The following is a 13,279-nucleotide window of genomic DNA, read 5'->3' on the forward strand; positions in this document are numbered from 1 at the left end:
GGTCCTGTAACTTGGTGTATTGAAATGCTGCCTCAGTTCCTGGAGTCTGCTCCAGCAACAATGGTGAACCGATGGAGGGGCTTTACTTGGTGTTACAGTCATAAATCTAACTAACCAGGTATGCCTGTATTTTATGAAGTCGGTGGGCTGGGATTCGAAGCCAGGAATGACTCCCCAACAGCAGATACACCCAGGAGATGCTTGTGTGCTTACTCATCCATTTAGGAGCCCTGCCTGGTTATCTTAAGTGTATTGCCACTGTTAAGTTTGATGGTTTTTAGTGTTTGTTCCCTAAAACATACCAGTCCTTTTTAACAGTTGTGTATTTTCCTCTTCAGCCCTGATTTCACTCTTCAGCGTCCCTGTTATTTATGAACGGCATCAGGTAAGTCCTTAACGGCAGATTTAAGAATGTAGAGCCAACTCTGTCCTGTAGGATTTACACGTGGGTCTGTGCTGGTTGGGAACTGTGATGCTTCTGAAGCCTCTCATCTGTCGGGACAAGTGACGGTCCCTGCAGTCTTCAGCACTGGTCATGTTCTAATAACCCCTTTCTACCTCTCTTCCAGGCTCAGATAGATCACTATCTAGGACTTGTGAATAAGAACATTAAAGATGCTATGGCTAAGTAAGTGTTTAAAGTCTGCACCTTTATAACTAAAGGCTAAGGCGTGCTGGGCTTTGGGGGCGAGGCAGGGTTTCCCGGTCTCGGGCATAGTGAACAGCTAATCTTCATCAGACCCTACGTGGATCTCAGAGCTGCCCAAAGGGTTTTCCTACCATTTGGACCATTAATTTCTAGGGTTCCCGTGAGCAGTTAAGGCTTTGTTTTGGGGAGGCCAGGCGGCAGAATGACAGCATGTAGTTTGGCATCCCTGGGCTACCGTTTCTTGTGTCAGCTGGGTAGTTCTTGAAGGACAGCATTTTAAGAAGCAGAAAACAAAATACTTAAAATTTTAACTATTTGAATTGACATTTTCTCCTTCCTTTTCTCGTTTGTAGAATCCAAGCGAAAATCCCTGGATTGAAGCGCAAAGCTGAATGAAAAAGTCCACAGGAGTTAACAACAGGAGATCGTCTTTAACTGGGGTATTTTTCATGGGGTCACCTGGGGGAGGGCCGGGGGAGAACGGGACCTCGACGCTGCAGTGCACTTCCACAGATCTTTATTTTTAGCAATGCAGTGTTTGAGGGAAAGGACCTGTCTTGACTGCCCTGTGTTCATCATCTTAAGTATTGTAAGCTGCTCTGTATGGATTTGAACCCTAATTATGTTTGTTTTTCCTGTGTGAGGCACTGGTGAACGATCTGAGGAAGCTGTGTGCTACGCTTTGTCGCAGGTAGTCTTGCTGTATTTTGGGAAGTTGCAGAGAAAGTGGAGCTGGAAAAAAAAAAAAACCTTTCCACAGTTTGTGCACTGTGTATGGTCTGTGTAGATGGATGCAGGTTTTCTGAAATGAAATGTGTAGACAAGATCATACCACTAAAGCAGGCATGAGAAAGCTCACCCTTCTGGTATGTTCTAGGTGTATTGTGAATTATACTATTAATTGCCAATATAAGTAAATATAGATTATATGTATATCTATACATAGTGTTTCACAAAGCTTAGACCTTTATCTTCCAGCTGCCCTACAGTGCTTGATATTTCCGAGTTGTCGGTTGTATGTGTTTAGTTCCAAAGCACGTAAGCTAGAAAAAGAAGCTGCGTTTCTCGGCGCACTACCACCTGTTTTCCGTCTGAAACTATGCCGTGCACATAGGACCCCTCTGCATACACGTCACTGCACCGACTTACTGTAGTTCATTTTGTCACAAACTCGGAATCTGTGGACTGAACTTAATGCTTCCAAAAACTTTGTTTGCAAATATCAAATGTTGTTATGCAAGAGATTATAAATTGCAGATTTATACAATTGTGGTTTAAGCTGTACTGAACTAAATCTGTGGAATGCATTGTGACCTGTAAAAGCGAAGTATCAATAAAGCTTATAGACTTAAAGTTTGCTGGTTTTGTGAAACTGTTGCGGATTAAAAGTAGCCACAAAGGGTACACTTTGCTGCAACCACTGCCTGGTAGCTTGGACCATCAGGGCGGCTTTCAGCTCGCGGCGCAGCTAGGTTTACTTTGGAAATAAAAGTCGACAGAGAACAGGTTTACATAATCAGGTTTATTTCACACATACCAAAATGTTTTAAATTATGTATTTTTCTATACTTTGATGATGGAAAATAAATTCATGCACCAGTATTTTAACATGTAGTAGGATGAACGCACATAAAATCATACTATATAAATGTTTACAAATAAGATTTAAGAAGTTTCCTTGACACACAGACACTATTGCTCTTAAATATAGGCGTACAAGTCACTATGGGTCAGTTCATTGTCTTCCACATGGCTGTCTGAACGCAAGATCAGCCAGTACAAAAGGTCGGTGGTACAACATAGCAGACGTGCTGTCACTGTGTCTCCATGGTGACAGGACACAGAGCTAGGACTGCACAGGGACTCGGGTTATGGGCCCAAGCAACCTACCTATCATCCGTGGATTGATGTGTAAGGCATTAATAGACTGGTGTATAAAAATAGCTGTGAGCAGTCTCGTCCATTTAGGGTGCTGAAGCCCTTCTGTGGTGACTGTCAATCTAGTCTTCACTGAAAATGCTTCGTGGCACCTTTTCTCTAAACGGGATAGCTGCCAATAGCCAAGATCCCGACTGGAAGGAGGACTAATCGGTGCCTGTGTGCTCGGGGTCTCCAGCCCCTCACCTCCCTTCTGTTCAGCACATGCTGTTGGCTGTCCATGGTTGGTCAGTGGAGTGTGAAGTATGGTTAACATTGCCCAAGTCACATTCTATTATGGAACAAACTCTGAGGAACTAACTCTGAATTATTTTGTCTTTCTTACACATTGGATCAAAGATTGCTTGGGCTTAAGAATTGGTTCTGCAGAGATTTTTATCTGGACTTGACCTATAGTTCACGTGAAGCAAATCAAGAGAGTCAGGTCAGCACCCCCTGAAGGTGGTAACTCAAGGTGCATCTTCGGGTCCCTCACTTCTCGCCATTTTAAGATTTGACGAGAGAAGTAAGCTCATCCTCGTGGACCCACTGGAGCTTTTTCGTTTGTGTTTTAGCTTCCGTTTTGTAGCAGAGTCTGCTCTGCTTGAATTCTATTTTGGAGTTTGTGGATTTGGCACTAAATTTAATGGAAACCCATTCCAGCCCCTCCCTCCTGAACTTGTTCTTTGCAGCTCACCTTCCCGAACCCACGATTCCCCAGCAGGTGACTGATGTCCTTCATTCTGGAAGCTTGACAGACACAGGACGTGAAGGACACTGCACCTGCTGAGACCGGAGCCCTCCTCACTCAGAAGTTTAGCACCATGTATAGAAAGCAGGCCCTCGGGGTGGGGGAGACAGCAGCCCACACAACAGGAGACTCTGAAAGGCACTTAACGGATATAAAACTCTGCAAATAAACATTAAAAAATTAAGTTTCTCAACTTGTTTATACATGGCTCATTTGGTTTTTGAAAGCTAACTGTGGAGAACAGAGGCTACTGATAATTTCTAGTACTTTCGGTGCATCTCACTTGAACTGCCTTGTTCAGTCTACTTTGTCAAAAGATGAACATTCTTAAAGTATATAGCAACATAATAGCAAAACACCTTTTGTAAAAAGTTTTGATGCAAATTAAAAGCTACATACTGGTTTAGGGTAACGGAGGTGTTCCACTCTGTCAGTAGGCTACATTATCAGATAGGATTTTTTTTTTTTTTGTCAATTTAGTTAGTATGTATCATTTTAGTCTCAGGAGCAGAGAGGCAAACAGTCTTAATGTCTTGGAACTTGACCTTCCTTCTTGGCACCTGCAGCTTCGGAGAGTCCAGCCCGTGGAGGTGGTCACAGTCTCGTGCGCTCTGAGCCTGTGCGTCTCTTCTGCCTCTGTACTTGCTGGGTGGCAGCAGCAGCAGCAGCAGAAAGAGGTGTCTGGTGTTTACAGACATCGCCACACAAAGACACTGAAAAAGCAGACCGAAAAAAGCAGACAGTTACTCCATGGCTGGACACCACTCTTCTGTCAAGTGGCAAAAACCAACCAAGAGTCAGGCTCACGGATTGACAGTTTAGATTTCAGAAAGCTAGCCAGTGATCTTGCCACCAATCGAAGGTCTGCTGCTAGCCCTCTAGGTGTGTTGGGATGTGTGGGTCTGTGTGTCTGTCGGCAGCCTGAGTGTCTGTGCTGGAAGTGGCCAGTGAGGATGTCGGGCAGCCGGTCTTCACACTCACTCTGGTTACTGGTGAAAAGGTTTTATCAGCTCCACTTGAGTGGGAAAGCCCTTTCTAGGGCTGGGCACAGCCAGGGATCAGAGCGAGCTCTCACGCCTACAGCCGCCTAGGGGCCCTGCATTTTAAGGTCACTCTATGTTTTTTACAGTTATCAGAGGCCACCTCGTTATCTCCTGCACTGGGGTGACCAGGCTGCTTATGTCTTATTCCCAGCCAGTTCACAGCTTGGCCGGTGCTGTTTTGAATGGGTGTGTACCCTCCACAGGGGGGCAGCTGCCAGCACTATCTCGAGAGCTCTAAGTGCCAGCCGTGGTCGGCACAGCTCCCAGGCAGGCTGGTGGGGATCACGCTCAGAGCTGTTCTCCACGCAGTGTGTTGGGGTGGGAGGTGGGCTGCAGTTGCCTATAGGTGGCTTTCCCATGACCTGAGACCACTAACAAATATGTAGACTGCATGGGTTTTTTCTTCATCCCCTCAAAAGTTTTTGCGTGGACTGAAGAGAAACCACTATTCATGCTACAGTAAAGCGCTTCAGCCCCGTCAGATGTGGAGACGCTGACTGGGTAGAATGACCTAGCCCCTGGTTCCTCCACACCCCAAGGGAGATGATACGCTCTGGGGGCAAGGACAGAAGACAGTGGCCCGCGTGGGAATGCTGGAGAGACGGGTTGTCTGGAGCAGGCCGGTAGGGGTCCTATGGGCACGCCTTACGAGAACAGGGTGCCCCGCTCACATAGAGCCACAGTTGGGGTCAAGAGCAGCCCTAGCTCAGAGGCCCCAGGACCTGGTTGAGGCTTTTCTTACCGGCACTGGGCCTGATCACGTTCCCTCCCAGCTCATCTCATCCGTGAAATGGGGGTCACACCTGCCCTGCCCAGTATTACTGGTGTTTTTACACCTCTCTTGGCTGTGGGTCAGTCAGACATCTTAAGAACTGAGATCAATTGGGAGTTCTTAAAAGGACATAATGGATCAAGGCCATTCTAACCTGATCAATTACATGCAGTGACACCTGGGTTCACTATGCCAAGAGCTCCCACTGACATCAACCATCTTGGGTATCGCTCCCACCTGCCCGCCCCCTCCCTCAGCAGTGCTCAGACCTGCTATTCACATGCCCTTGGCTTCTTGCCAGCCCCAAGGCAGCTGTAGTTGGGACCAGGCCTGACAAAAGACGCAATACCTTATACTTGGGAAGTCCCCGTCTCACCGAACCTCCCGTGCACATCTGCCCTCCCCCCAGGGACCTGGGGTGGGGAGGGGAGGCAGTCAGAGCCACAGGCATCAGGCAGATGGATACCTGCAGTCGTCTCCACCAGTGCTCACCACGTACTTGTCGTCATGAGAGAAACGGATGTTCGTCACGTGAGCTGAGTGACCAAAGTAACGCTTATGTTTGGCCTGCGAGCAGAAGGAATGGAGGCAGCTGAGCCACCATGGCCCTCCCGCAACCACAGGCCAGCTCCACTCTGCTCTGCCTCCTCCCAGAACCTTCCTTCACTCGTGGGACTCCCATGTGGTCGGGACACCCCCATCAGCCAGCCTCTCACTGGCTTTCCTGCCTCATTCTTGCCCCAGCCATGGCCATCTTGTCCACCCTCCACCCTGCCTTCTCCTGGCTCCCAGGACTTCCCTCCAGGTGGAGGTGGAACGGTTAGGGATTGCCACAAGGGCTTCCAAGCCACATTCCTCTGTCCCACGGATGTGGCAGCTCTCCTGTGGACCCCAGAAGAACAGAGCCTGGAGGCTGTGCAGCGAGGGGCCCGAGGAGGACTCACAAATTTTTCTGTGCAAGGAAAGTCAAAGAGCTTCACCAGCCCGAAGTCATCTCCTGTGACGATGTTCAGGCCAGCATGGGTCACGCACGCGCAGTTGACATCAGCCTTATCTGCGTTTCGTGGCCAGATCCCGATGACTTCGTCTCCCAGGATACTGCTCCAACAGGGAGGAGGTGTGAGATGGGAGGCCCTCCTCCCCAGAAGTAAGCAGGGAGAGGGCGATCCTATCATTCAGGCAGGTCACGGGGCCTTCCTGGCATGAAAAACATCTGCCCACCACCCGCCCCCCCGCCCCTACACTTGCCCCAGCGCCTAAATCCCCCAAAAGAAAAGTTACGTGCACCCATAATTCTCTCCCTTTCACCTATTATACTGAGTATGTGTGTGGGGGAGAGGGGCTCCTGCCAGCCCAGGCTGGATGAAGCTGGTTGTAGGGTCTCCACTCTTCGATAGCCTTGAATTGTTTCCTGTCCTTCTCTGTGGTGGTTCTAGCCCTCCCGCCCCCTTCCCCTGGTGACAGGAGGCCTGGCCAAGAGGTGGGAGATGGTTTCCCTCTGAACTTGGTGAATGGGCTTGGGGACTTGCAGGATAGACCACACACCCAAAAGAGACCTTGCATTTCAAAAGCTCAGGTCAGAAAAGCCAGTGGCCCAAACTGGTACCATGAAACTCCCCAATCCACCCCTTGACCTCCACGCCCCCCAAAAAAAACATTGCCATCGAGCTGATTCTGACTCATAGTGACCCTATAAGGACAGAGTAGAACTGCCCCATAGGGTTTCCAAGGAGCGGCTGGTGGATTCGAACTGCTGACCTTTAGGTAGCAGCCGAGCTGTGAACCATTGTCCCACCCCCAAGGAAGGCAGCTCTATTTCTGAACTTCTGCAGATGTTCTCTGGCTCTTCACAAACGGATGAGCCTGGGGCAAGAGACTCCCTGTGACCTTTTCCCCGGGAAGTGTTTTCCTCCGGTCACCTTGTCCAAGAGGCCCAGGTGATCTTCTCAACGACCGTGGCATCGGTTACCTGCTTCCCAAGGGGGACCTCATGCACCTGGCGCTTGTAGGCTCCTGTTGACACCTGCAAGTGGAAGGCAGCCCGTTTGGTGTGTTTCTGTTCAACAGTACCAGCCTCTGCAACCCAGGGCCTTCCTCCAACCCCAAGTTCAGCTCCAGGATGCAGTCTGTCCAGCTGGTGGGCAGATCTCTGAAACAAGGCTCAGAAGAAGCCCTCCTTAGGAACAGTTCACAGGGGCAGGGTGTTTTTCCATCCATTCTCTTGCTGTTTTCCGAAGTAAGGCAGTGGTTCTCAAAATGTGGTCCTCTGACCAGTAGTGTCAGCTGTATGTGGGAACGTGCTAGCAATGCACATTCTCAGGCTCTGAGGAATCAGAAAGCGAGGGTGGGGCCCAGCAATCTGCTTCAACAAGCCCTGCAGGTGACTGACGCGTGCTGGTACCCATGTTCTCTGGGGAACCCAGGTCCTTTGGTACAGAGGCCAGGCCAGTTTTCTCAGGGACAGCAGCCAACATAGGTGATTCGTGAAGTGTCTAACACCTGGCCCTTATTTCTCTGGGTGCCTTCTAGGGGAACCCGACCACTTTGCCTACTATCGAAGACATTTGCCACCTCTTTCCCTGAAGGTCCCTCCACCCAGCCACCCTGTTGATGGATCTTTCCCACCTCAGGGCCTCACACAGATGGCCTGGGACTGCGCTTCCACTCCTTTGTTGGCTAACTCCTCCGCATCCTTTAGACCTCAGCTTAAATGCCACTTGCTCAGAGAGGGAGTGAGTCTAAATTCAGCTCGCTGTTAGATGTCACAGCACCCTGTACTTTTCCTTCTCAGCCCTGAATCACGAGTTGTAATTATATGTGTATTTTTTGATTGTCTCTCCTGTGCTTGTCTTTATCACAGTGCAAGCTCCCAGAGAGCAGGGACCAGGCCGCTTTTTGTTTATCCAAAGGCTGACCATGGTGCCTGGTTCATAAATATTTGATGAGTGAATGAATGAATGAATGCTGTCTTCTTCCCTCTCACAATGGATGCGGACAACAGAGCAGCGCACAAACGCACACTATTTGTTCAGAGTGTTGGAGACATGTTTTTTCTGTTTTCTGCTCTAAGCCCCAAAGGTGGGCCTTCTCCATCCCTCCCCACCAGTTGCTTCCCCCACGACCCTCTGAGGAGCCCTCACTTAGGGCCCATCATCTAGAGTCTACTGGAAACGAATGAAATGAATAAATAATATGAGAAGCAAACAAGGCTTAAGTGCAGGCCCCAGAGAACTAGAGCTTAGGAAGCTTTGAAGGGGAGCTGATGGGGGAAAATAAAAGACCTTTAGGGCACATCTTTCCTGCTTTTCTTGTGAAAAACAGCACTTTACTGTTTTAAATTTGTTCTTCACCTTTCTTGACTTCTCCAAGCTCCTGTTTCTTCATATATAAAATAGGGAAAGGTAACAATACTTAACTCAGAATTCATGTGAAGAGTCAACTGGTACCGTGCCAGGCTCAGAGGAAGCGCTCAATGTAAGCCATTGTTACTATTCCTGTTAGTACTGGTTGCCCCGGATACCAGTAAACATGAAGCATACCTGGATGTATTTGCTATCCGCAGAAAAATCCATCTGAATGACAAAGCTTGGTATGTCCTTGCAGTAGCCAGTGCGGTTCAGGCTTGTGCCCTGGGTGAGGTCATAGAAGTCAACGGTGTGTTCAGAAGAGCCAACGGCCAAGAATCGGTTGTCTGGGCTGATTCTGGAAAAGGCAACCCCAGACCGTGGTCCAGTCAGGCATGAGATCTGCTCTGGGAAGGGCTTACCAGGCTCAAGGCCGATGAGATTGGCCCTTGTGACTCACGTGTGGCCACCCTCACCCTACATTCTGTGAATTCAACCATTTCTCTGGGAGTCAGGAAATGGACGCACGCAGCCTTTAGTAGAATGGCATCTTACAAGTAGCTTTTACCACACTCACAAGGAAATCAGCAAAGACAGGTCCGGGAGGCCTCTTTAACGTGTGAGAGGGTAGGCTCCCAAGGTTGGCTACCGGAACGAGGCCCTCTGACAACTGAGTTCTTATCCCTTCTGGAGCAGGAGCCAGTCAGGAGCGTGCGGCCTGTCCCCTCTCCGCCCAGACCACCCCGTTATGTACCTGATATCCTGGATGGCAGATTTCCGGTCTCGTTTTTTCCCCCAGACTTTCAGACTGTTCACCAACAAGATGACAAACTCTCCATTCTTCATGCCGATGGCCACCATCTCCCCGTCAGGGCTGTAAGCCGCACACCTGGCTGCGTGGCCCAGGTTTACCTTGTTCAGCAGCTTCTACGTTGACACAAAACAACCTCGCCTGAGCCTTGGCCTCCTCAGCTGGTCTCAGGCCAGAGCTGTAGGCCACTGACCCTCACTTCTTACAGTAAATGTCCCGGAGTAGCTAGGCTGGACAGTTCATTTTGTTTAGAGCAGCTTGAAAGACCACATGTTTTAGGGCAGGGGTTGGCAAACTCTGTAAAGGGGCAGATAGTAAATATTAGGCTTTGAGGGCCATCTGGTCTCTGTCAGAATTACTCAGCTCTGCCGAAGCAGCCACAGACAATACTGAAACAAACGAGGGTGGCTGTATTTGCAGAAACAGGCAGCAGGCCGGATCTGGCCCTCGGTCGTAGGTTGCCCGCCTCTTGTTCAGAGGAAAGACTTGGTGCTTGGGCGTCTGTCCGTTCCAACCCTGAGCCCCGGCTCTGCCACTTAGTAGCCGAGGGTATTTGGGTATGTTACTGCTTTGTTCCCATTTGTAAAGATAACAATATTGGTCTTGCAAGGATCTTTTGAGTATTAATGTGGGTGTCTGTGAAGAACAAGGAGCCCTGGAGGTATAGGGGTTAAGCACTCAGCTGCTAACCAAAAGGTCGGTGGTTTGAACCCACCAGCTGCTCCAGTGAGAGAAAGATATGGCAGTCTGCTTCCATAAAGAGTACAGCTTTGGAAACCCTATGGGGCAGTTCTACTCTGTCCTGTAGGGTCACTATCAGTCAGAATCGACTGGAGGGGAATGGGTATGGTACGATATATGAAGAACCTGGTACATAGGAGGTATTCAATCAATGATAAACCAAAAACCCACTGCTGTCGAGTTGATTCCGACTCACAGCGACCCTACCGGACAGAGTAGAACTGCCCCAGAGGGTTTCCAAGGCTGTTTTTAATCTTTACAGAAGCAGCCACGTCTTTCTCCCACAGAGTGGCTGGTGGGTTCAAACCACCGCATTTCAGTTAGTAGCTGAGCGCTTAACCACTGTGCCACCAGAGCCCCAATCAATGATAGCTGTTGTTAATAAGGATAAACATAACAATAATGACAAACACTTAGGAGTATAACAACCTGACTTATGCTTTTATGTGTATTCTGACTGAAGTATTTACTAGCCATTTTGAAATGAATCCAAGTGTTTAATTATTATAACTTTAATACATGTTTTAATATGACACTTGGTAACATTAATTCATCCCCCCCTCCCCCACCACCAGACTGTTCCTTGCTGTTTTACATTTTGACTCCAGATAAAACTTAAAATTGTTTTGCCAAACTCCAGGAGAAACCTTGTTGGGATTTTAACTGAAATTATGTTAGCCCGCTTGGGAACATTTGATGTCTTAAATCTTTTTTAGTCTTGCCATTCAAGAACATGACTTATCTGTTTATTTAAGTGTTGTGGGCTCTTTCATTATGGCTCATGACAAAATAATAATTATTCTCAGATTATTCTTGTACCATAAATATGTATTGATAGATATACAGCTAAACGGCATGTAGACAGGAGTGTGTGAACGGGCTTTTATTATTGGGTTTCCCAACTTCATTGCTGACTTGCGGTCACCTTGTGTCCAGCCCCCTGCCATCTCTGGCTTGATTCCAGCTGGCTCGATTTCTTCCCCTTCTGGGTCCTACTGCTGCACGGCCCACTGAGGGCATCCGAGACCCGCCACTCACTTTGTCAGCCAGGTCCCAGATCCGCGCTGTGCCGTCGTTGCTGGCCGAGATGAAGATGTCCTTGGAGGGGTGTGTGGCCAGGCCCCAGATCTCCCCTTCCATGTGCCCGTCAATCAGGATGTTGGAAGCAGCGTTCTTCTCACCAACTTCGATTATTTCTCCATCTTTAGTTCCCACTAAAATTTTTCCCTGTTGTAATCAAAACACTATCAGAGCAACTTCGGAAAATGTCTTGGAGGCGTGAATATTAAAATAGGAAGAGGCAAGAGGGGTTTTGTTTTTAACAACTGTTGCCTGTCCTTAAGCCGCCTCTGCCACCTTCCAGCTTCTCCTTTCTCCATCAGCTGCCTCCCCCAGCCTCACGGGAATATTCCCAGGGCTCCCGCTTCTGTTCTTGGACAGCTCAGACTTCTAGAAAGTTCTTCCTTACCCTGACCCAGATTCCACCTCCCGATAGCTTCCTTAAGTTCTGCCTTCATCTCCCATAAGCCTAATTACCCTTCCTGAAAACTGTCTTTAACTATTTGAAAACAACCTTCCCAATTCCACATTGCGTGGACTTGATGTCAGGTCCCCCCCCGCCCAGGCAACCATTACATAGAAAGCAAATCCTTGGACTGACAGAAATTCAAAAATATAAACACAAGGTATTAAATGCTGAGGTTAAAAGCTCAGTTTTCAAGTACACCAGAATCTCCTAAGAGAATTTAAAAAGGAAGAAAAAAAAATGATAAAAGGAAAACCCACAGCAAGGCCCCACCCAGAGACTGACCCCATGTATGTACTGACGCACAACAAGGTACGATTTGAAAACCAAAGGTTCTGAGTCGACAGTTTGCTGGCCTTACTCCCCCCTTGCTGGCCGTGTCACCTCAGGCAAGTTATTTAATATCTACCTGTCTATATTATCTGTAAGGACAAAACCCAAAAACCCAAACTCGCTGCCATCCAGTAGATTCCAACTCGTAGTGACCCTAAAGAACAGAGTAGAACTGCCCCACAGAGTTTCCAAAGAGCGGCTGGTGGATTTGAACTGCTGACCTTTTGGTTAGCAGCCGTGGGTCTTAACCACTGAACCACCAGGCATCCAACCCATGCTAATAGTAGTTAACATCTATAGAAGATGATTAGGTGCCGGGGATCATGCAAGGCACTGCGCAAGTATAACACATGCACATGGTCCTCACGACAACCCTGGGCGCTAGACTCAGAAGTGCTGAGTAACCCCCACAGCCCCCGCCCCCAGCCCTCGGCCAGCTCTTACTGTGCAGTCACTGTTTGAATCCAGCCTGACCCCACTAAGTGCCTCCCACTGCGGTGTAACTCCCACCTAGGAGGCTCTTTTAAGGATTACCCAGGGAAGATGCCTGGCTGGGAAGGCTGGGAACCAGCGCCCACTGGGAGCCCTCCCTGCTGCCCTGGCCCAGGCCCCATTTGCCCAGTGGGGGCCATTGGGGGAGAGCTCACTTTGCCGCGGCACACGGAGCGCACGCACTCCACCAGCTGCCCCGTCTCCAGCTGGAAGGCCCGACAGCGCTTCATCTCCTGGTCCCACAGTTTTACAGCGCCACCTTCTTTGGTCCTAAAAAAGATTGGGCGGCATTTAGCTTGCTGTTGTTCGTGGCTGTCGAGCGGATTCCGACTCATGGCAACCCCGTGTGTGCACAGTAGACCTGCTCCATAGGGTTTTCAAGGCTTTGGCCTTTCAAAAGCAGATCGCCAGGCCTGTCTTCCAAGGTGCCTCTAGGTGGGTTCACACCTCCAACCTTTTGGCTAGCAGTCCAGCACTTAACTGTTTTTGCCACCCAGGGACTCCTACTCAGCAAGTTAGCTCTATCCTAAGACTGCCTCCAAGACCCTCGGCCCAGAGCCCTGCAGGAGGGACCCTCCGGGGTGGCCTTTTCTTAGCATCTGCAATTGTAACCCCCCAAACCTGCCAGTTCCCTAACGTGCCTTCAAATGCAACTATCTTGGGAGGAAAGAATTGTAATCTGGTATTAGAGCAAAGCTCCAAGAGAAGTGACCCTCCTCTCTTTACGCTTCATTTCCGTGTCTTTGCTTTCCTACCGTCTTCTGGCTTCTCCTCCTCCCTCCCCAGCCGGGCCACTAAGAGTAACACTTTGTGAACAGCAGAGTCATTCTGCCCCATTCAAGTTCTCGGATACCTCTCCTCAGGGTTTTAACTACCAGGAAGCAAGTTCTCTGCTTTTGGC

The 13,279-nt window shown here is 49.1% G+C and overlaps 2 protein-coding genes across 5 annotated transcripts in view; one reads left to right on the top strand and one right to left on the bottom strand.

Moving 5' to 3' along the window:
* Positions 1 to 2,002, top strand: part of RTN4 (reticulon 4) — a 72,364-nt gene extending 70,362 nt beyond the window's left edge. For all 4 annotated transcript variants that reach the window (XM_064277082.1, XM_064277083.1, XM_064277084.1 and 1 more), the window contains 3 exons: positions 339 to 385; positions 570 to 628; positions 1,003 to 2,002. In XM_064277082.1, the coding sequence (XP_064133152.1) occupies positions 339 to 385; positions 570 to 628; positions 1,003 to 1,045 (149 nt within the window). In that variant the 3' untranslated portion in view covers positions 1,046 to 2,002. The remainder of the gene's footprint in view (positions 1 to 338; positions 386 to 569; positions 629 to 1,002) is intronic.
* A 3,095-nt stretch (positions 2,003 to 5,097) lies between these two features.
* The window catches only part of EML6 (EMAP like 6), a 253,307-nt gene continuing 245,125 nt past the window's right edge, over positions 5,098 to 13,279 (bottom strand). The window contains exons 34-40 of the mRNA XM_064277085.1: positions 12,534 to 12,648; positions 11,067 to 11,255; positions 9,231 to 9,403; positions 8,672 to 8,834; positions 7,052 to 7,155; positions 6,077 to 6,230; positions 5,098 to 5,699 (exon numbers count right to left, since the gene is read on the bottom strand). Coding sequence (XP_064133155.1) covers positions 5,583 to 5,699; positions 6,077 to 6,230; positions 7,052 to 7,155; positions 8,672 to 8,834; positions 9,231 to 9,403; positions 11,067 to 11,255; positions 12,534 to 12,648 — 1,015 coding nt within the window. The 3' untranslated portion in view covers positions 5,098 to 5,582. The remainder of the gene's footprint in view (positions 5,700 to 6,076; positions 6,231 to 7,051; positions 7,156 to 8,671; positions 8,835 to 9,230; positions 9,404 to 11,066; positions 11,256 to 12,533; positions 12,649 to 13,279) is intronic.

Source organism: Loxodonta africana, chromosome 26 (genome assembly GCF_030014295.1).
Source record: "Loxodonta africana isolate mLoxAfr1 chromosome 26, mLoxAfr1.hap2, whole genome shotgun sequence".
In the NCBI taxonomy this organism is placed as follows: Eukaryota; Metazoa; Chordata; class Mammalia; order Proboscidea; family Elephantidae; genus Loxodonta; species Loxodonta africana.